Consider the following 21,719-nt stretch of genomic DNA (forward strand, 5'->3'; position numbering starts at 1 on the left):
AGTTTCAAACAGAAAACAGAGGTACATTTAAGCATCCCATTCTCTGCATGCCTCCTGTTTAGATGAATCTGCCAAAGACTTCTTCTGTTGATATTTAAATATGGCTCACTGTAAGGAATGCGGACTTATGTCTCAGTTACATAAAAGCTGTTGCTATACTGCATGCATCGTGAGAACCTAGGCATACAGTGTCATGTAGTTTATTTCCTAAGACTCTTCAAGATTTCATAATTAGAAATCAGGTAGAGGAGCCTAAAACTACATCTTTGGGATTTTTTTCAAAAAAAAACACACATTAACATGCATGCAAGTTATTGATGCTGCTTCCAGAAATCAAGTAAACAGATAATTTTTTATTTAGAAGTCCAACTGCCACAGGAAAGTAAGACAGAAAGCATTTACTATGGGAAAAACATTTCCACAGAATAATAAGCTTTTATGGCTCAGATCTGGATGATTTCTGAAATGATCTTAACTAAGTAAATCAATAACCAATGAAATAGACATTGTATCTGAAATAGACATGAAATAGACATGAAATAGACATGGTATCTGAAGAAGTGTGCATGCACACGAAAGCTCATACCTAGAACTAACTCAGTTGGTCTTTAAGGTGCTACTGGAAGGAATTTTTTTATTTTGTTTTGACAATGAAATAGACTTTACCAATGCAGTGAAGGTGGCAGCATATTACTCTTCAGTCATGTCTTCATCTTTTAGTTCATCTGTACAGAAATAAAACCATTCTTGGCTTATTGAAAGGCCTACAGTATTCAGAAGTATAAATGAAAAAAGCAGCTGGATGTTATTGCTGCCGTCAACCCACTCTGGGCATTGCTGGCCACAGACTAGGCCACAGGTAATCAATATGGTGCCCTCCCAATGTTGATGGAATACGACTCCCATCATCCCTGAACACTGAGAACACTGGCTATTCTGATGGAAGTTTGAGTCCAACACCTTGAGGACACCACATTGATTATTCCTGGCCTAGGGTATTTGCCAGCCAGATGCCAGTAGGAAGCCAGGAAACAAGACCAAAGCACACTTTGGGATTCCGAGCAACAGGTGTCCAGAGGCATCCTGCCTCCAAAAGAGGTGGTAGAACATTGTGGCTAGTTGAATGCCTTGTTCTTTGATAATTAGCCTGATCTTCTTTCAAAGCTATCGAAGTGATCATCACTACTGCCTAGAGAAGCAAATAATTTAACTATGCATTCTGTGAAGAAGTGCTTTCTTTTGCCTATCCTGACTCTTCCAACATTCAGCTTCCTTGGATGGCCCCAAGTTCAAGTATTAAGAGAAAGAAAAAATTATCTCCATCCACTTATTCCATACCATGTACTGTATTATGCAAAATTCATCTGCTTTTTAGCTTGTATGTTTGGGTTGCTGTCACATAATTCCTTACAGTCTACTAAAAATGGCAAATACCAAACATTTAATCATGATGACCACTAGATGGGTACAAAGATACTACACTATGAAAACGTGGCATGTCTAGCTAAGCAATATTGCTGTATTCCAAGTAAATGTTTCATTTGATAGAATACTGGAGTTTGACCTAGGAAATCCTTGCTCGGCTATATTCTAACTTGGGAAAGTCAACTGCTGCTATATGAATAACCATAGCACAGGAGATGTTTCAGTCATCCTCTCATCATCCCTGACCATTGGTCATACATCCCTAGATGTACTAGAGACATTAGGGAAGCAGAAGGGGTGCCAAGCACTGATTTTTTTTGGCAGTACCAAATATTTACTGTAGCATCTAATCTGCCTGTTGCTCTATAGGGGCCAAAATCCTGTGAGAATTCTATGTCTTGCATTTATCCTACTTTTCTTTGCCTGGATAGTTCAAGCTGGTACATAAAGTTAAAAAGACTGAACAACAAAATATGTTTAAATACATTCTTCCTTCAAGTGTCATTCAGCAGCAGAGGCTTCTGTTAGAAAAGTCAAAATGACTGATGAGTACTCAGAACACTTTGCCACAACTAAAGAGGAGCCTGGCCAATTTATACACATTAACTGACTTCTAAGGACTCCTGTGCATTACAGTGGTGTGCTCAGAATAGAGAGACAATGTGTTCCCACCCTTTGTTAATATTATTGGGCAACACAGGAAAACTTCCAGACACTAAACCAATAAAATTTTAAAATGATCTCTAACTAGAAATATCCATCACCTCTGTATTATTATTGAGTTCCTTTTTTAAAAAATGCAATCAGCTGACCTTTTCTGCAACCTTTTACACATTTTATCGACACAATGAACAAAAGAAACAGGTTTACATATTATTAAAGAGATAATTCATCTGTGTATATCCAACTTTATTGCCAGCTGACATAATCAATCATTATTTTTAGTGCTTTTCCTGAGAACTAATCTCACAGCTATTTATGTCAGTTCAAGAATGTCAGAAAACATTTTGAAATTTTGTGTTATTTCTGGCATCGTTTTGTGCCTTATGAAAGGGCTTTTTTGCCCTACCAGTGTAATCATAATACATTAGTGCATACCTTCGATGAGAACCTGCTTGGGTTTTTAAAATCACAATCAAAAGCCTATTCCAACGGTTTATTAAGAACCTCACCTCCTCTGGTTTTCAATAGTATGCTAGGAATGTTGACATCTGTGGATGGCTCATTGTTCGTGCTGACACAATAAAAAGGTTCATCAAGAAAAGAAGGTTTTTTCAGCCTCTCTGTGCTAAGGGCTATTGACATGAAGTAGTCCTCAGAGCTACTGGCATGCACAATCTCCTCCTCTTGGCTTTCTTGATTCTCATTTTCTTTTTTCTCTAACAGGTGAGATTCATCCAGTGCTCTGCTGAGATTACAGTCAGAGGTTTCCATCATTTCCTTTGAACATGTATCATTATCTTGAGCATCCATCATTTCTGGGTTTGCCAGCTTTTCCACACTTTGGGCATCATCTGATGGAATGATGTCTTTAGCTGTGTTGCAACAGAGACTTGTTCGTTCAAGAAAGGATCCCTGAGATTTTGGCAAGGTAAGACTGTTTACTCTTCTTGGGGTTTGCATACATTCTTCCAGAAGGGCATTAAGCTGCTCTTCTGAGAGACAAGGCAGTACATCTGGCTGGAAAAACAAGGGAAAAATTCTCCCTGTCAAAATATAACTATAAATAATGCCTTCATAAAACAGCTTGACGACACACAGAAATAATGGAAGCATTGATCTCTGATGCCAAAGAGCATAAACCAGGCTCCAAAATGAAGGAAAAGTACCAGACAATGAACCAAGAATGCTTTAATATGATCTATAACTGGAAATACACCTCCCACCTGTGGATTAAAAAAATAATAATACCTGCAGCAACTTGCTACCAGCCTGAGCTGAAGAGCTTTTGGGAAGCAATTGGTCACAGAATTAGAAACAAATGTCCTATTGATAGTGTGAGGACATGACTGGTCTAATTGTAACAGCATTAATACCTTAGCCACAATGGAGCCAATGTTTCCTAGCCCACCACACTGCAGTCCTTAAGTGACATTTTAGAGGCCTAGTGAGAACAGTGGCAGTGTACACTGCTATTCACCCAATCATACACTTGGGTACACGGCCACATGAAGTGAGGTCAATTTTTGATGCTGCTACTTACAGAGGGGCCACCGCAGCCATTTCCTGCAACTGCAACATTGAAAAAAGAAAGTCATGGTAGCAGAAATGGCTGACCCTGTGCACTTGTAGTATGTACAGTGGTACCTCGCAAGACGAATGCCTCGTAAGACGAAAAACTCGCAAGATGAAAGAGTTTTTCGTTTTTTGAGTTGCTTCGCAAGACGAATTTCCCTATGGGCTTGCTTTGCAAGACGAAAACGTCTTGCAAGTTTGTTTCCTTTTTCTTAAAACCGTTAATACCCAGGGTGCATTCAGGGGGTGCAGTTGCGACTTGACTTCGAGGAGCAACTCACAGCACGCGGTGTGGTAGCATTTTTTGAGGTTTTTGAAGACTTTGGTGATTTTTGAAGCTTTTTCAAAATCCGTGCTTCGCAAGACGAAAAAACTCGCAGAACGAATTAATTTCGTCTTGCGAGGTACCACTGTAGCTCCTTCCTATTAAAGTTTCCAAATGTGGTTGCGAAGGATTGCATGTTTGTGCAGAGATCCTAATATGAATGCTGAACATTGTAAGAATGGCCAATGCAGAGATGCCTGCATATGTGAGTGGAAAATATAGGGTCAAAACAAATACGATACCTTGTTATGCAGATGCAATAGTCACAACATATAGAGCGCAACAGGCTGAATCGCAATGTTCATAACAAATTTTTTCCTGGTTACTTCCTAACATAAGAATCAAGTCCAGGATGTACACCATATACTATCCTTAAGCAAGGTATATAACCTATTTAATTAAATCTAATGCAGATATATTTCTTCCTTTCTTAATACAGTCTTGTTTGAATTCATACATTACACAGTCCTTGAATGTGAAACAAGGAAATATCTGGAAACCTTGTTCTGCCCAACCCAGCTGCCTGAGCCAGCCTGCCTGTGTCTGCGACCAATGCTAGCCAACCTCATCAGCTGTATCGTCCATGACATTCCATGGACCTTTCCTTAATCACATTCAAGGACTGTGTAATATATGAATTCAAACAAGAATGTATAAAGAAAGGAAGAAATATATCTGCATTGGCTTTAATTAAATAGGCTATATACCTTACTTAAGGATGGTGTACATCCGGCACTTGATTTGTATGTTAGGAAGTAACCAGTAAAAAAATTGTTACGAACATCACCATTCAGCCTGTTGCGCTCTGTATGTTGTGGAAAATATAGGGGACAATAATGTGACTTTGTCAGGCAGAAAGCATCCGGAAGCCCAACCACAGCTTCAGTCAGCCTTTCATATGGTGTACTGAAGAGATAATTAAAGCTATGGTAGATCTACTGGCTGTGCCTTTATCTGCCTAGGTACCCACTTTATTCTTTATGTTCAAAGTGGCTAACAATCTGGCTTAAAAAGGAATAAACGCATATGCTTTAATAAAATCCACGAAGTCTTACAATATACCGTAAGCAATATATAACAGCAGCATCAATAAATCAACTAAACAATCCAACGTAGCAATGATCAAAACTCAATGGCTGGTCAATTTACAGATAGTTCATTTAACCATTGTTTTGGGATCAGCCTGCAACTTGAATTTGTTATCAGATGTAAAGCTTAAAAAAAATAATTAACTAATAACAATAATACAGGCAAATAGGTTGGTTTGAAGTACCCGCTTAAACACCAGAAGATATGGAGTCTGGCAGATCTCCCCATTTAGGACATTCCACATCATGCAGAAAAAGCCCTGTTTCTGACTAAGATACCAAAAGGAGGAAATACATATTTCATGCACCAATCAGATATTCCCTCTTGCCAGTGCTAAGAAGCAGCAGTCTGAGTTTTATAGCTTTGTAACTAATTCTTACGGCAAGCCAAAAGGGACACAATCCTTGGCTTCAATGGAATACATTTATGCACATAGTGAACCATCACACTGAAACTGAGTCTTAACTTTAAGTTGGGCCATGCTCTCAGTAAGTGATGGACACATTTTAGTATACATTTGACCAATCAACTTATGGATCGACAGAGAACTCACACAGAAATAATGACTGCTCTTAAAGAGAGCAGAGGTAGTGGCACCAGCCCTGTGGAATGCCCTCCCATCAGAGGTCAAGGAAATAAACAACTGTCTGACTTTTAGAAGACATCTGAAGGCAGCCCTGCTTAGGGAAGTTTTTAATATTTGATGTTTTATTCTGTTTTTAATCTGTTGGGAGCAGCCCAGAGTGGCTGGGGAAACCCAGCCAGATGGACGGGGTATGTATGTATGTATGTATGTATTATTATTATTATTATTATTATTATTATTATTAGATGTTAAACAAACGAACAAAAAATCACTACTCCTTAATATACAGAAGTATTTCACTTCTTGAAATACCAGTATAAACACTGACCTTGTGTTTTATTATGAAAATAATACGATAAATTACTATACATCTAGGGTTGCCACTTTTTTTTTTTTTATAAATATTTATTAAAGTTTTTAAATATAAATGCACAAATAATAAACAGTCTTACTTCTATCACAGACATAATTTCATCACTTCTTTGGACTTCCTCACGTCTCCCGCTCCCATTTACATCGTTAAAAGTTTTTTCCAAACAAATTATCAACTTGTTTACAATCTCATGTCCACTCATTCAAATATAATCTAGCACTTCTTCCAAAAAATTTTATATTTTCTTTAGTCTCACTTATCATCAAATTTCAAATCTAATTTAGTGGTGGCCAGTTTTTTATAATCTAGCATCCTTCTTAGCATTCAACCAAATTACAATGTTTTTGTAGATACTTCTTGAATTTCTCCCAGTCTTCCTCCATCTTCTCTTCTCCCAGGTTACGGATTCTGCCTGTCATCTCGGCCAGTTGCATATAGTCCATCAGTTAGGGTTGCCACTTTTGAGTGTGAAGGCCTTCAAAACCTTTGGATGGGCAAAAATTTAACAATATATTTCCCTTTCATGAAAATATTGTACTGCCAAGTACCTGTGAATTCCTTCTAGTAGCACCAAGTGGAATGGCCTTAAGTTTCTAGTTCTTCCCATCATTTGTTCACTTTTCCAATAAAAAATAAAATTCCAGAGTCCATCACCAATTTAAGTTACCATATCCATCCTTACTCCAAGCAAATGTGCTTACAGTTTGTATGTAATTCTCCAAAGTATAGTGTGTGGATTTTTCTCTTCTGTGTCCAGCTACAATTGCTTATTCATTAGATTTAGCCGTAAAAGTACTCTTCAAACCTCCCTAAGGGCTTTCCTTTCTTCTCATATTTCTTGCTGGCGTCCTTATACAAATATTTCTTGTCAAGAAGTAAATCAGCTGAGGCAATCAGCACACAGGCTGACATTTGGACAAATAATTAAAAGATTGAGTTACGCTTGGTGAGGGAATCTCTCTTTTTTTTCATTTTAAACACTTGATAGTAGAAATGTATTGCAGCTATCCTAATGTTCAAGGGTTTAAGGGATGCTAAGGACCTGCTTAAATAATGTACCTGCTGTAGCATCAATATTGTTACTGAGGTGATGGATTCTTAGGTAAAGGTAAAGGTAAAGGTAAAGGGACCTCTGACCATTAGGTCCAGTCGTGGCCGACTCTGGGGTTGTGGCGCTCATCTCACTTTATTGGCTGAGGGAGCCGGCGTACAGCTTCCGGGTCATGTGGCCAGCATGACTAAGCCGCTTCTGGCAAACCAGAGCAGCGCACGGAAACGCCGTTTACCTTCCCGCCAGAGCGATACCTATTTATCTACTTGCGCTTTGGGCATGCTTTAGAACTGCTAGGTTGGCAGGAGCAGGGACTGAGCAACGGAAGCTCACCCCGTCACGGGGATTCGAACCGCTGACCTTCTGTTTGTCAAGTTCTAGGCTCTGTGGTTTAAACCACAGCGCCACCCACGTTGTAAGATGGATTCTTAGAGCAGGCCAAATAAGGGGCATGATCCTGCCAAAGTCAAGCACTTTTGCTTTCAATGGAGGAGATTTAAGCACATGCTCCATCCTGCCATTAAAACCAGTGGGACTTGATTTCACTGCTCCCCTTGCACCCCTTAGCTGTCCTCCCCCAACCTGGAGCCCTCCAAAAGTTGTGGACCACACCTTCCATTGCAGCTGATGGGAGTTGAAGGATTTGAAATAGAAGAAGGCTGCCCTAATCCACCAACCACAGCAAGCAGGACTTGGCTTTTCCCCATGGCAGGCAAAAAAGGAAAGGCAGGCAAGGAAATTGGTGGGATTTTGGGTCACAGAAGTGATTTGTGAGAAGGTACTTCTGTTACTCCAGAGAAAGAAGAATCCCTCACAGTCTACATTATATGCAGGCTGGACAGAAATTCAGCAGGTGACTCTCCTCATTGCTGCATTTCCATGCTGGGTAAAACTTTACCTGCTTATAATTTTACTTTTCACACAGCTGCTAAAAACACAGAGGCTTCACCAGGGGGGAAAAGGTCGCAAAAGGACCAACACTCATTGCCATTCCTTAATCCCACCACTACCATTCCTGTATTGTTCATTTACTGAAAACTGTATGATTTCTGGACAGCAGAAGGGCTGTGTTATTTCTATGGCCCACCTCATGACTTGCACACTACTACAGAAGTGATAAACAGTAATAAAACTTGAGTAGTAAAACTAACAGTGATGCTTTCGGGATCTTCAGAAGAGATTAATATTTAGTGGTCCTGTTTATTGTCATTGGGGTGTATGCAATTGTATCTTGGCTTCCATGAGCAGAAAGCGAGATATGATTTCCACTCATTTCTCCTGATGTCTGCCTTATATACCTCCCGTGCTGTTCCAAATGGTTCCTCAACCCTCTTGAACTGACTGGGAAATAAGAACAAGCTAAAATCATATCTCCTTTCCTTTCCACTCTTCCACTCTCAGAAGCCTTGGATGGGTCTAAGAGCTTTCCCTCTTACTTATTTTATTAAATTTTTTCTTATGCCTTTCCATGCAAGGAGCTCAAGGTGGCATACGTGTTTCTCTGCCACCCATTTAATACTCGTAACAGCCCTTTGAGATAGGTTAGGCTGAGTCACAGTGATGGGCCAATGATCACCCAGCAGCATAGCTTAGAGAACATTTGACCCTGAGTTTCCCTAGTCCTAGTCTGACACTACACAAAACATCTGTCATTTCAGTGCCAAGCACAGGCCTATCTGTTTGCCCATACTTTTTTAAAGGGTTAGAGCTGAATGTGTTTGTACATGGCCTGGTTTGAAGCTGTGGCTTTGGCTTTAGTTGTTCCTATTGTTTCAATGAATTTATATTTTATTGTGTTGTTATATGATTAATTATATTTTATTGTGTGCCCAACTTTGGGAAGAAGCCTTAATAAATAAACTGAAATATTTAGTAAGACATACACGCCTGCTGTAAACATTACTGTTGCGGGGGGGACTTGTTCTGTAGTCTGGGTCCTATTAGAATAGATAATGTGCTCCTTATTCTTCCTAATTTTTAACAGGACAATGTCCCTATGTGTACTACACTTTTTAATGCTGAGAGTGAGAGAGAGAAAATATCATTCATTGTCAGCTGTGTTGGGTGCTTCCTAATGATCTTTCCAGCAGCGTTCTCTTTATGTAAGTTGCAGCCAACTAGCATGGTATTTCCCTGACCCCAGATGCCTTTTTCTACCTGAGGGTTTTTAAAGCTTAGCTGAATTCCTCAGCTGCATGAGTCTATAGGATAAATCCTGCTGCATGTGGTAGGAATGTGTACTTGTAATTACTTTCTGCACAAACCCTGTTGTGACTCCAATCTTTCGAGCTCAAAGGTTTAGGAATTGTTTTCAGTGTCAGTACTGAAAAAGAGACAGGCAACCAGCAAAAAATAATATATGTTGCTTTCTCATGGCCCAGAACATTAGTATGATAGTTAGACATGCTCCAAAAACAGATTCTGTCAAAAGTCCAGTCCTCAAAATGTGCCACCAAACTGGTGTCTAATTTTAAAAGTCATATTGATTTACAATATACAGTCAATGAGATATATGTGTATTCTTCACATACTAAGAAAAATGAACCAGAGGAATAGTTCAGGCATGTTGCTTCTACATTTCACAACTTTGGCTCAGATAAACATTAATCCACTCTAATTACTGATTCTTTATTCCAGTTCCTTCTCACCCTTAAACTGCTGAGATGTATTAAACATATGTTATGTTATAAATATTGCTTTTAATCTCTTTTGCGGCAACTTGCTCCTTCCTTGCTGAAATAAATCTACTGTGAGCATTCAGTGATTTCTTGAAACTATTTTTAATTTGTTTGATTGTTGTTGTTGTTGTTTTGGGGGAGGGGAGATGGGTCTGGGAAAGGAGCTGGGGGACCAATCACAGTGGTTGAGGGTAGGGGGTGGTATGGTGTTTAAGGTGGGGCAGGCCAGGTAAGGGGCACATGGCACAGGAAGTTGGGGACTATGCCACATGCCAGCCCCCCCCCAAACCTGGGGAATTGTGAAACACTACAAAAAAATTCAGAACAATATTTTAAAATTTTACAAGTGAAGAGAACTAACACTAATCCATCCTGCAAAGTGTAAAGTTATCAAAATCAGATGGCAACTAGGACGTTCTGCAGCTCAGACCAGAACTAGATCTCACAAAAGGTACACTTTGAGCAGGCAGTGAGGAGAAGCTAGTCTCTTAGCCCCATCCCCTATTACTTGACATTTCCAGCCAGCTCATTTATATACAAATATATACATATCCTCCCTTTAATTATTTAGCAGTGTAGGCAAACAGATTTTATAAGAGTAAAATATGAATATTGTTTCACCACAGCTATGGCTCCAAACTTCAGTGAAACCAACACAGAGAGCCAAGAATGCTTAGATGTGGTTTTGTCTGCTTTCAATTACAAAAAGCCAATACGCTTATCAAGTTTGCACATGTTTGCTTTCATGTTCCGCGGAGTATGATATAAAGTGGCGTCAGTGCCCACTATCTCAGTGTTTATATTCTGGCACAAACTACTGAAAGATGTTAGGAAAATCCAGGAATAAAACCCCCTCCTCTTGTAGCTTTCTTAAAGTGTTTGTTAATCGATGCCATGCTTAACAAGGAATTTTGAATAATGCTCACCCAGAGAGATACTTAAAGTTTAACAAATGTGCGTTAAACCTCAGAGTTATTTCATTCATATGCTGGCGATCACAGTTGGAGAAACTGGAAGAGCAACAGCAGTAGGAAGTTCTCATTGCAGCGGAAACATAACATAACATCTACAGTGCTCGTGCAGACGCTAAAGATATGGGGTTTATTCTTCCCCCTTTTGATTCTAACTGACAATATCTCAAAATAAAGAGTAAAACTATTTTTCTATGCAGTGGCAGTGGCTAGGGTACTAATAGCCAAGTACTGGAAGGAGGACCATATACCAACTAGAGAAGAATGGCTACAAAAGCTGAGCAAGTATTTGGAACTCGCTAAGTTGACTGAAGCCTTAAGGAACAAGTCAATTAAAATAGTCCAGAAGCAATGGGAATGCCTAAATACCTACCTATCGAGTCAAGGTTCAACAACCAAGATTTGGTTGTGTTTAGAATAAACCCGTAAGTAGGAAAATGTCTCCTTATACCAAGATGAGGAATATATTGAAATACAGAGAAATTGCTTTAGTTATAAGAAATGAACCACTGTGCGCTCGACGGAAGTCAAAAAACCAAAAGTATAATAAAAAGAGATTCACCCCAGAAGGGTCAGCATCTCAGTGGAGAAATGACATTCTGAGCTGTCTATTATTGCATTATACTTGTATTATACTTATGTTCTTACTTTTTGCGTTTGCTGTTTTACTCTGTTTTCTTTTTTGTTTTCTTTTTTTTTGTTTCTTTGTCTTTCTTTCCTTCTTTTCTTTTTTGTATTCAATTGAAATGTTTTTATACTTTGTTTCATTTGTATTAGCATAACAATTCAATAAAAAAATTTTTTAAAAAAATACTCTTCCCCCTTGTAATCCTATATAGTAATTATTATTTATACAGTGCCTTTTAGGAGTATTCTAAAGTAGAAAGAAGAGTTCCTGCCCACCAGTGTAGCAATACTGAGTTAGACAGACTAATGCACTGGCTCACTATAAAGCAGATTTCTATGCTCAAAGCACATTGAAATGAACAAAATAATCCAGGGGTGGGGAATACGGCATAAAAGATGTAGGCTTACAGTACAATCCTCTTTACGTTTGCGTAGAAGTAAATCCCACTGGGTCTTACTCCCAGCTAGGCAACCCTGGCTAAAGATGCTAAAGAAGCCTTAGAAACCACTACATAGAAAAGAGCAATTGCTCAAATATTCGAGTATATGTTGGAAACAAAGAAAAATGAGACTGAACACTGGATCATTGTTTTCCCCTTTCTTAAATTTATGCCAGATGTACAAATAATCACTGTCAGCACCTCTATCATCAGCTGCATAATTAAATTCAAAGTGTCAGCTATCTCCCATCTCCTCAAGAGTACAGGCGCATAATGTATACATCCCGCCAATGTGAACAATTTAGTGTCATCTTGCCAACTTGGAAGATGGGCTCACCATTTCTACACCGTTCACCTTAAGAGGAGGATTGATTGCAAGCCATTAGCGTGAGCTTTTGTATGGATTTACAGCCAAACCTGAATCTGAGAAAGGGTTAACCAAGGCACAGCACAGCACTTATTTTCGGGGCTAGGGTTTAGCCCTGGGATTTTGTAAAGTAAGAACGAAGAAGATAGTGCCTCAGAGCTTGTACCATACGTAGAGCTTTATCAGGTTGCAACTAGAAATCAAGGGCATTAAGATGAAACAGGAGACACAGAAGTCACAGTTTTTCCTACATGTTTTTGCCGATCTACTGTGTGCAATACACCTGAAGCCCTGCTTGCTGTAGGAGAGTGATAGGTGACCTGTGGCTCTTCAGACCTCCCATCAGCCTCAGCTACCATGGCCAATGGTCAGGTATGGTGGGGACTATAGCTCAGCAACTTCCAGAAGGCTGTATGTTGCCCACCCACGCCCCACTACAGGAAGTGTGGGAAGAGCACAAACAAAATAGGTGTGTGTGTGTGTGTGTGTGTGTGTGTGTGTTTGTGTGTGTGTGTGTGTGTGTGTAGGGGAGGAACCATGGCTAATGAGCCTCCCACACCATCTTGCGATTCACAGCACAATTCTAAACATATCAACTAAGATTTCAATGGAACTGCAGGATCGGCTAAAAATGTGACAACCCTGACTAAAGCATTACCTAACCATATTATTTTTGAGGGCCACTGCTATGCAATGAGTACATAGCTTGGTGCTAGTGCAAAGTAAGAAACTAAACTCGATGACCTGGGCCAAAGGAACCCATGGTATATGAAGGAATGATTCAAGTACAACCCATAAACGATGAGGACAGTAAGGATATAATACTGGAGGCTGCAGGTTGTAACCTAAGCTCTTCACCACTCAGGATGTAACCAAGACACTTTTGTTCATGTTAAGCTTCAGTCCAATTGATGAAGGGTAGCATTCATTCATTCTGCATCGTGCCCTTCATCCAAAGATCTCAGGGTGGTTCACAGCATAAAAATACAAAATGACTCTACTCTAGCTTTTCAGCTAAAAGCAGCAGTGGAGAGGTGAGGAATGATGTGTCCTTTTTCTTAAAGTCCACTCAATTCTTACTTGCCCTGATACCTGCTATGAGGGGTCTGAGAAGACAAATCCGCTCACGCCCTTTCGTGCGGTGGAATTGCAGGAAGGCAGAGGCTTCACCAGGGCCCCAACGAGGGAACTTGAACAGCGGTGCCCTTCCTGATAGGCGGTGGGGGCTTAAGCCCCCCCTATCAGGAACTGGTTCCTAGTCTGCACCCAGCTTTGGCTAATGGGGATGCAGGCTGGGGACATGGGCTGTGCTGGGGGCAGAGCCAATGGAGCAGGTAGGCTTCCCTCGGATCCGCCTCTTGCCCATCTAAACGGCCCACACCTGTTTGTTCCTTCATTGGGTTTCCCCCCACCCCACCCTTGGTTCAAGCTCATAGTCAACGACTTTGCTGTGGCTACGGTGGTCGCCATCCTTTATGGGGCCGGGTAAGAATTTGCCCACCCAGCTAACTGGCACTGACCCAGTGGTTTTGCCTACCTCATAGCAATCGTCACAACTGGTTGGGCATGGGGGTAATCCTTTGTTTTGGATGGAGGGGAGGTTGCAGTCTCCACCTGCCCCTCCAAACGCTGGGGCATCCTGTTAAAGGGATCCGGAGGGAATGGCCATGTCCGTGTGCCCAAGCGGGGGCAAGAGCCAAAGGCACTCCCCTGGACGTCAGTCCCTGTGGGGGTCACCCTATTGGATGTTAGGAACCCCCTGTGTGGATTGACCATGCATCACTTCCGGTGAGAGGGCAGTAAATATTTTGATTGCCCCATGCCAAACCTCTTTCATCTGTATTCAATAAAGTTTTGGCCTGTTTTGACCCAAAAGCCAGCCTCACTGGTCTCTTATTTGCATGGGTTGGGGGATGGGAACCCAACGCTTGGTCCTGCAAGTGCACAGCTCTGGAGCCCTATGTCCTTCCTGCTGACCCCATTTGCCTGTCTCTCACGCATTTCACCACGCAGCCGATTACAGCACCTTTCACTAAGCATAATCCCAAATGTACCGGCTGCAGTTCCCACTGACTCAAAGCTCCAATCCGACAAACCATGAGCGCATACTTGTCTTGACGAGCTCTGTTCCGCAAAGGCACAAAGAAACGCAGCCGCTGTAGCACGGCATTGAAACGCAGGCTTATCTGCATGTATTAAAAGTGTCAAAGAAACATCCAGGCCAAAACTACAGCAGAAGGAATATTATTGCTGAATGTTTCGGTCGGCTCGTAGCTTTTTCTGACGAAGGCATATTGTCTCCCTACTTTTCAGAGTAGCTCAGAAATGTGAAGGAACAATAAAGGGAAAGTGCCACAGTAAGTCTCCCGGCCCCTGGGATTGCTAAAGGTAAGACTCTCAGGGAGGACGAATCTCAGCATTTCAGAGCAATCCTATGGATGCCTATTTCAGAAGTAAACCCTGCTGAATGCAGCTGCCATCCTATATATACTTGGGTACACATATGGGCAGACCTCTCCATTTAATTTTCCAGTCTTCCAGTCTTAAGTTCATCTCCTGATGAAAATTTATCATTTTAGTGTGGATTTCTCCCAATAAACATATGGCTGTATGCAATTTTACCTAATGAACAATTCTTTGCGCAGCAGTTCCCCTAACATAATGCACTTTGGCATGTTATCTTCAGTAAGATACACATTTATGCACACTCTCCCTCAGTGCAGATAAACATTACTTGGCCAGAGACCTACATGACAAAATCTGGAGAATTTTGAATTTCAAAGGACAGCTGTGTTTCAGTTTGGATATTGTTTTGGAAAGTGAGAACTAGGTTGGTTTTCCTTGAAAGGTGAACTGAATCAAATTTCTCCCCCATCCCTACTTAGAAGTAAGTCCCACTAAACTCAGTGAGATTTAATTCTGAGCACGCAACCATATGATTGTGCTATTAGATATTTAGCATTAAGTGGGTCCTGGTGAAATGAAATATAGAAATCATGAAGGACTTAAAGAAGACAGAGAGAGGAAAAGCAGTAATTTTCCACATAGATAATTCTTTGTTATATGATTGTGTAGGGCACATGTTTTTCATAGGTAAAAGGGTAAAGGTAAAGGACCCCCTGGGTATTTTTTCATGTCCCCGTGTTAAATAGCGAATAATTTTACCGGAAAGGCTGCAAATTTTTTTTTTAGACTTAAAATGAGCACAAGCATCTCAAAATCATGATACAATCGAGCATAAAATTCATTTCATACGGATTATACACATACTAAATGTTTATTATTTCATACGCATCTTCAAAGCAATTCAGATAACATGTTAGTAAAACTTTGAGTGCCCAGATTGCAATGGAACATTTTTTGGGGGTGGGGCTAAAACAGGATTTCAACAGTAGAAATACAACAAGTGCAGCATAACAATGCAATGACGGGGAAACTTTGACTTTAGTCTGTTGATTTTCTGCCAGTTATGTAACTAATAAAGGAACAAGAATTTTTTTTCTTTGCCTTTTTAAAGGACAAAATGAACTCAATTAGTTTAGTACACTTGCTCTATGGAAGAATGCCAAGAGTCAACTTGCAAGAATCAACTGTCTGCATTTTCATTTAATTGTGTAAATTATTAATAGAACATATGGAGAGATAATAATCTACTTAACACAGATTATTATTACCATTATGTTATCATTATTTATTCAGAGCCAAAAATTACAGTCATTTCATATACCTCATGGCAAAAAAACCCAGTTTGCTGCATTCACAATGTATTTTTTTTAAAATAATAATAATTAAAAATCCCATTCTATTATGAAAAAGCCTTTCAGCTTACATATAACTTTAAAATATATGCATAAATTATGCATAAAAACACAACTAGGAAAAAACAGAGCAGAAAATGAGTCAACTTTATAACAACAATTAAAAAATCACAGCAACTAAATGGGAAAGGGGCAGGTTATTTGCTTGTTAGTGGTAAGGCATCATACAGTGCCTGGAAAGCCTCCCTCAATAAAGAGGTCTGAAATTTGGGGCACAATAGCTGAAAAGACCCTTAATAGTTCCGACTAACCTAACCTCTGGTTGTGGAGAGATCTCAAAACTTAATAAGCTAGGCAGGTTTAGTATGAAGGAAGTGATCTTTAAGGCAGTATGGTTCCAAACTGCTTAGAGTTTTGAAGGATAAAACCAGCTCTTTAAACAGGGCAGAGAATTGGAATGGGAGCCAACAGAGTTCCTTTAAATTGATATGATGTGTTCCTTACGCCTTGTCCCAATTAGTAATCTAGCTGCCGTATTTTGTACGTTTTCTGGGCCCTCAGCAAGGGCAGCCCACAGGCAACAAAACTGCAGTAGACGCGGTGTGAATAATTGTAGCCAAACTATCCCTGTCTATATGGCAGGCTGTACAAAAAGCACTGTTCAATGCAGAATTCAGTGTGGCCTAGTGCTTTAAGAATACTCACCTTGCTTTCAGTTCAAAGATCCTACTCAAACAATTTTTAAAATCCAAAGAGTTTTCCCAAAAGTAAGCACCATTTTCATTACACATCTCTCTTTCTGCCTGATTTTTTGTTGTTGTTTTGTTTTGCAGTGACGTAAGAGATGGCTGTAAAACTCCTACGTTAAAGGTTAAATATGATTTTGGTAAGATATATATTTGGGGATTTCTATCCTCGTTCTTTCAGTTGGAATTCTGAAAGATTTTACACACCTTGCTGAGCACAGCTGCAATCTGGCATTCCCCCCAGTAGCTTACCAATACCTTTGCTGGAGCCCTGGAGGAAACATTCTCACGGAGCTTGCAAAAGAATTCGCATTCCTTGTTAACTCTGTCCTTGACCTCTCATAAACTGAGCTCTTCAGTTCTGCCAAACTACACTCACATCTACACACATCCACAAAGCCTTTTGGGAACTGCAACCACATTACGGCTTTCTGCAAAGTAATTCCTGCAGCTGCAGGCTTTGAAACAGCACCTTCTTCCAGATTTAAGGACTAGATGAATTTAATGATCAGCAAATGAAACCCAATCCAGGTTTCCAAAATATTATCAATTTTCTTTTTTAAAAAAAGTATGAACACAATTATGACACCAGTGAGTGTGAATCTTCTTTTTGACTAAATATCCAGAAGTGGGAATAACAAGTGCAAGCTTATTCTGTGAACCGCCTTGAAACCTGAGGGTATAGGGTGGTATATTATTTATTATTATTATATTATATTATTGTTGAAATTAAAAACCAGAGGGTTATAGTCAATGTAGCACTAAGCAAACCATTCCATCAAGTATTTCTGCTTGCCAGCCAGAACAACCTCCCCTCCTTGCACAGTTTTGGAGTTTTTCCTGACCTTCCGGAGCAAATTTGGGGAGAGTACAGGGGCACGTGGGAGGAGGGGAAGCCCCTTTGCAATTGCAGGACTCATTGCGCAATGTGCTAGCGTGACTATTTAGTTTAGGTCCCGCTAGCACCACTGTTTAGTGCAGTTCCATTCTATTTTCAATAGCTCTTATTTATTCCTTCATGGGGGGTCTTCTGGTTACTCTTGCTTCCCTCCTTATTATATTTGTTTTCACAATTTATTTTTTTTCCTTTTCCTTCTCCTCCTGCGATGAGGCTACATTTTAATATTTTAATGTTCCATTATTTTAATGTTGTATTTTATTTTTGTTTTTAAGTTTGTAATCATTCATCTTGTTTTTATTATTGCTTGTAAGCCGCTCTGAGCCCGGCCTTGGCTGGGGAGGGCGGGGTATAAATAAAAAATTATTATTATTATTATTATTATTATTATTATTATTATTATTATTATTATTAAAATTTAACAGTATTGTCCAGGTAATTCTGCCAGTTCCTGAAGCTGGGTAAATCAATTGCTCAGTATTTCAAAGGGACCGGGGGGGCCCTTTATTTATGTCAACCAATGGTGGTTTAGAACAGATATCCCAGCTGAACTGGAAAGAGGAGCAAATTCCAAGTGCACCCTCTCCCTTGCTTTCTGCTGCTCCATGAGGGAGGACTAGAACCAATGGATAGAAACGGTAGAGAAGCAGGTTTTGGCAAAACGTAAGAAAAAACTTCCTAATGCTAAGAGGTGGATAATGAAATAGGCTGCCTCAGGAAGGCGTGCTCTCTTCTTTGCTAGAGGGATTTAAGAAGAGGCTGGATGGCAAACTGTCAATGCCCTCTTATGGGGGGGGGGAATGTTGGCACCATTCCAGGGCCCCCCTGAAGTCTGGCCATGGCCCTGTGCTCCACTGTCTCCCATCTCAGCCACGACTGATGGTACATTCTCACAAAATTAGTTATTTCCCATATCCACACTGATCCTGCTGTCCAAGTTCTGATGAAAGAAAGAACTATCAAAGTCCAGTTACATTAATGGACACAAAACCTTCATGAGTGTATCTGAAGAAGTGTGCATGCACACGAAAGCTCATACCAAGAACTGACTTAGTTGGTCTTTAAGGTGCTACTGGAAGGAATTTGTTTTGTTTCTTCATGAAAAGGGACAGCCCTATCAACAAAAAGACAGCAGGAGCTAGCGGGGGGGGGGGGGATTGCTTCTGGATCCTCAGAGACCGATGTGTTCCTCAGCCCAGTAGGGGCCAGTGCGTAAACTGCACTGCTTCCAACTGGTTGCCCAGGTGGGAAACAGGTTTTTATGAGTCTCACCTCTTGCTCTTGCTCACAACCAGGCAAGACCCTGGGCAAACACAGCCCAAAGTGTCACCTGCTGCCGCTGCCCTCTTCAGCCCCAGCCGTCTTCTCCCACCCTTTGCTGCAGCTGTGAGGGCCTCTTTTGACAGGTGCACAGTCTGTGCTTTGTTCCACCCGAAGATATCCACAGAATTTATTTTGCCATTCTATGGCATTCAAAACTTGCAGAGTTTTATATTACAAATGACACTTTGATACACTTTGCAGTGTTTTATTTATCCAGCCAGATTGAGGTTCCCTGTTCTTTCATGCCACTGATGTTGCTTTAGTTTTCTTATAATTCTCTGGGCCTTGTTTTTATTAAAGATATTCTGTTCTTCAAGTCCCAGAATAGAAGTCAACTGAAAAAAACAATGGAGAAACAAATTCCTTTAATTCTTACAGTGGCAGTTATCTGCAAACCATTTGGAATTGGTCACCTTGCCCTTAAACCTATGTTTTTATATTGACTGCAACAAAACGAAAGCAAGTGCAAGCATGCCGTTTTGCATCATTTGCATTTGACAGCAATTTCTAACATAATTGTTTTTCAGCATGAAGGAAGATGCCTGGAAGCCTTGCATAGATAGTCATATCATAGGCGCCGACTCCATGGGGCCTGAGGGGGCCCAAGCCCCCTCAAAAATTCATTTGGGGGGCTCTGCCCCCCCCCCAATAATTTAAGAAAATTATTCGTTATATTATGCTTTGTAAAATCACAAAATTATGTTGGTATTTTTTATTTTCCTTGTTTGACGATAGTTACCTTTTAAAATACATTCAGTAATGAGTTAAAACAAAGCCACTCCCGATCTAGAGAGGGGGTGGGGTTGCGGGCTCTCGACCCATCAACAATCTCGCGGGGCTGGCGTCAGCCCCGCGAGAAGCGGAGATTCCCCCTAGCTCATTAATACTGCATCTTTTTTGGAATACTGCATACTTTTGGAATACTGCAATACTTTTTGGAATACTCATTAATACTGCATCTTTTTGGGAAGCACGTAGACACAGGCCACAATCCAGCACAGAACTATACATTGTGAACAGAATGTGCAATGGGTTGTAAGAGTTCAATGGGACTTACTTTTGGGCAAGGCTATAAAGGATTGGGTCCTGCAATCTTACGTATGTTTACTATGCAGTGAGTTCCTTCAGGGTGATTTATTTCCAACTCTACAATTCTATGATTCTACATTGAGATTCTTGCATCACAGGGGTGTCGACTACATGACCCCTAGGGTCCCTTTCAACTCTATAATGCTATGGTTCTAAACATCCCATAGTTCTAGAATATCTGCATCACCACATCCATTTGATTTGCCTTCAGTCCAGATTTATTGGATAGACCCAGATTTGAACAATGGGAACACTGGGGAAGTGCATTTTTGTTGTTCCTGCCAGACTTCTTAGTGGCTTTCAGTACCATCAACCCTGATATTCTCCTGGGCTGCTTGGTGAAATTACATAGTATAAGTGTTGTTGTTATTTGCAGTAGTTCCGGTCCTTCCTGGAGGGGTGGTCCCAGATGACACTGGGAGGCTCACTGGCCCACACATCTCCCATGCTGCATCTAATTCAGATGTAGCCAAAGTGAGTCCCTCCAGAGGTTGCTGGACCATAATTCTCATCAACCAGCATGGTCAATGCTACCATAATGACACAAACACTGGTGGAGGTTGTCTGGGGTTTTGCACCGCTCTACTGACACCCATCTCTTCCACTACTTGGCTTTTTCTAGGCCACAGGGTTTCAAGCTATGGAGACTGCTTTGGGGGAAGCTCTTTGAGGCTCTCTGGATCCTTTGAAGAGTCTGTGGATCTAGTTCTTGGAGTCCAGGGGCAGAAGTGTCTCTTTGGAGCTCAGGGGATGAGATGGGTACTCCGATGCTGGTGGATTCACAAGACGGACCAATGACTAAATGCAACTCCTCCTTGGGCTGCTATTGTAGGAGGGCTCTGAATCTAAAGAGTTCTGGTCCAGGGTCATGACAAGGGAATACAGTGGTACCTCAGGTTAAGTACTTAATTCGTTCTGGAGGTCCGTTCTTAACCTGAAACTGTTCTTAACCTGAAGCACCACTTTAGCTAATGGGGCCTCCTGCTGCTGCTGCACCGCCGGAACACGATTTCTGTTCTCATCCTGAAGCAAAGTTCTTAACCTGAAGCACTATTTCAGGGTTAGCGGAGTCTGTAACCTGAAGCGTATGTAACCTGAGGTACCACTGTATGTGACTTCTAGATTACAATAACTATCTTGGCTCCTGATATCTTTCTGGGAATTCTTCAAAGTCCTGGTTATTATCATCATAGCTCTGAAGACATTGGGATCTTCTCTGTCCTGCCAAAATCTGATATGCATTTGGCAGAAATCTGAGGGCATGCTTAGTGGCTGCATCCAGATTTTGTAAGTCCCTACCAATAGATGTTGTTCTGCTATAAGGTAAAAGGCTTTTTACTTAAATAGATGTTTGGTCACAGAGCGGTGCTGTACTTCAATATGTAACTTACCCCATTGTCTGACATTTTATTTGCTCCTCTCTCTATATATATATGTACATATATATAAACTAGGCCATTGGCTAATATGTTTATTGTATTTTATTATAAAAGTTATTGTTAACAACCTTGGGGGTTTTATGTGCAAATGCAGGGTAAACATACATACATACATACATTTGTATGTATGTTTGTATGTATATTAAAGAGGTCAGAGAAAATTTACTGTACTTAAGCCACTGGCTGGGAAATCAAACTGGAAGTTCATTAGTTTAAATGAAAAACAATATGTTTTTCCAAACTCTTGGCAAAATCATCAGTACTTAGTGGAATTTTCTTCTACACTTAGAAGTAATAAG

At 40.5% G+C, this 21,719-nt stretch overlaps 1 protein-coding gene across 2 annotated transcripts in view; it reads right to left on the reverse strand.

Annotated features, from left to right (window-relative positions):
- FSIP1 (fibrous sheath interacting protein 1) overlaps positions 1–21,719 on the reverse strand; it is a 78,958-nt gene that overhangs the window by 9,305 nt on the left and 47,934 nt on the right. The window contains exons 12-13 of one of the 2 annotated variants that reach the window (XM_081861637.1): positions 2,598–3,105; positions 667–725 (exon numbers count right to left, since the gene is read on the reverse strand). In XM_081861637.1, the coding sequence (XP_081717763.1) occupies positions 691–725; positions 2,598–3,105 (543 nt within the window). In that variant the 3' untranslated portion in view covers positions 667–690. Of the gene's footprint in view, positions 1–648; positions 726–2,597; positions 3,106–21,719 lie in introns of those variants that run through there. The other variant, XM_081861636.1, reaches the window with a different exon arrangement.

This window comes from Podarcis erhardii, assembly GCF_964252035.2.
Source record: "Podarcis erhardii genome assembly, chromosome: 1".
Taxonomy (NCBI): Eukaryota; Metazoa; Chordata; class Lepidosauria; order Squamata; family Lacertidae; genus Podarcis; species Podarcis erhardii.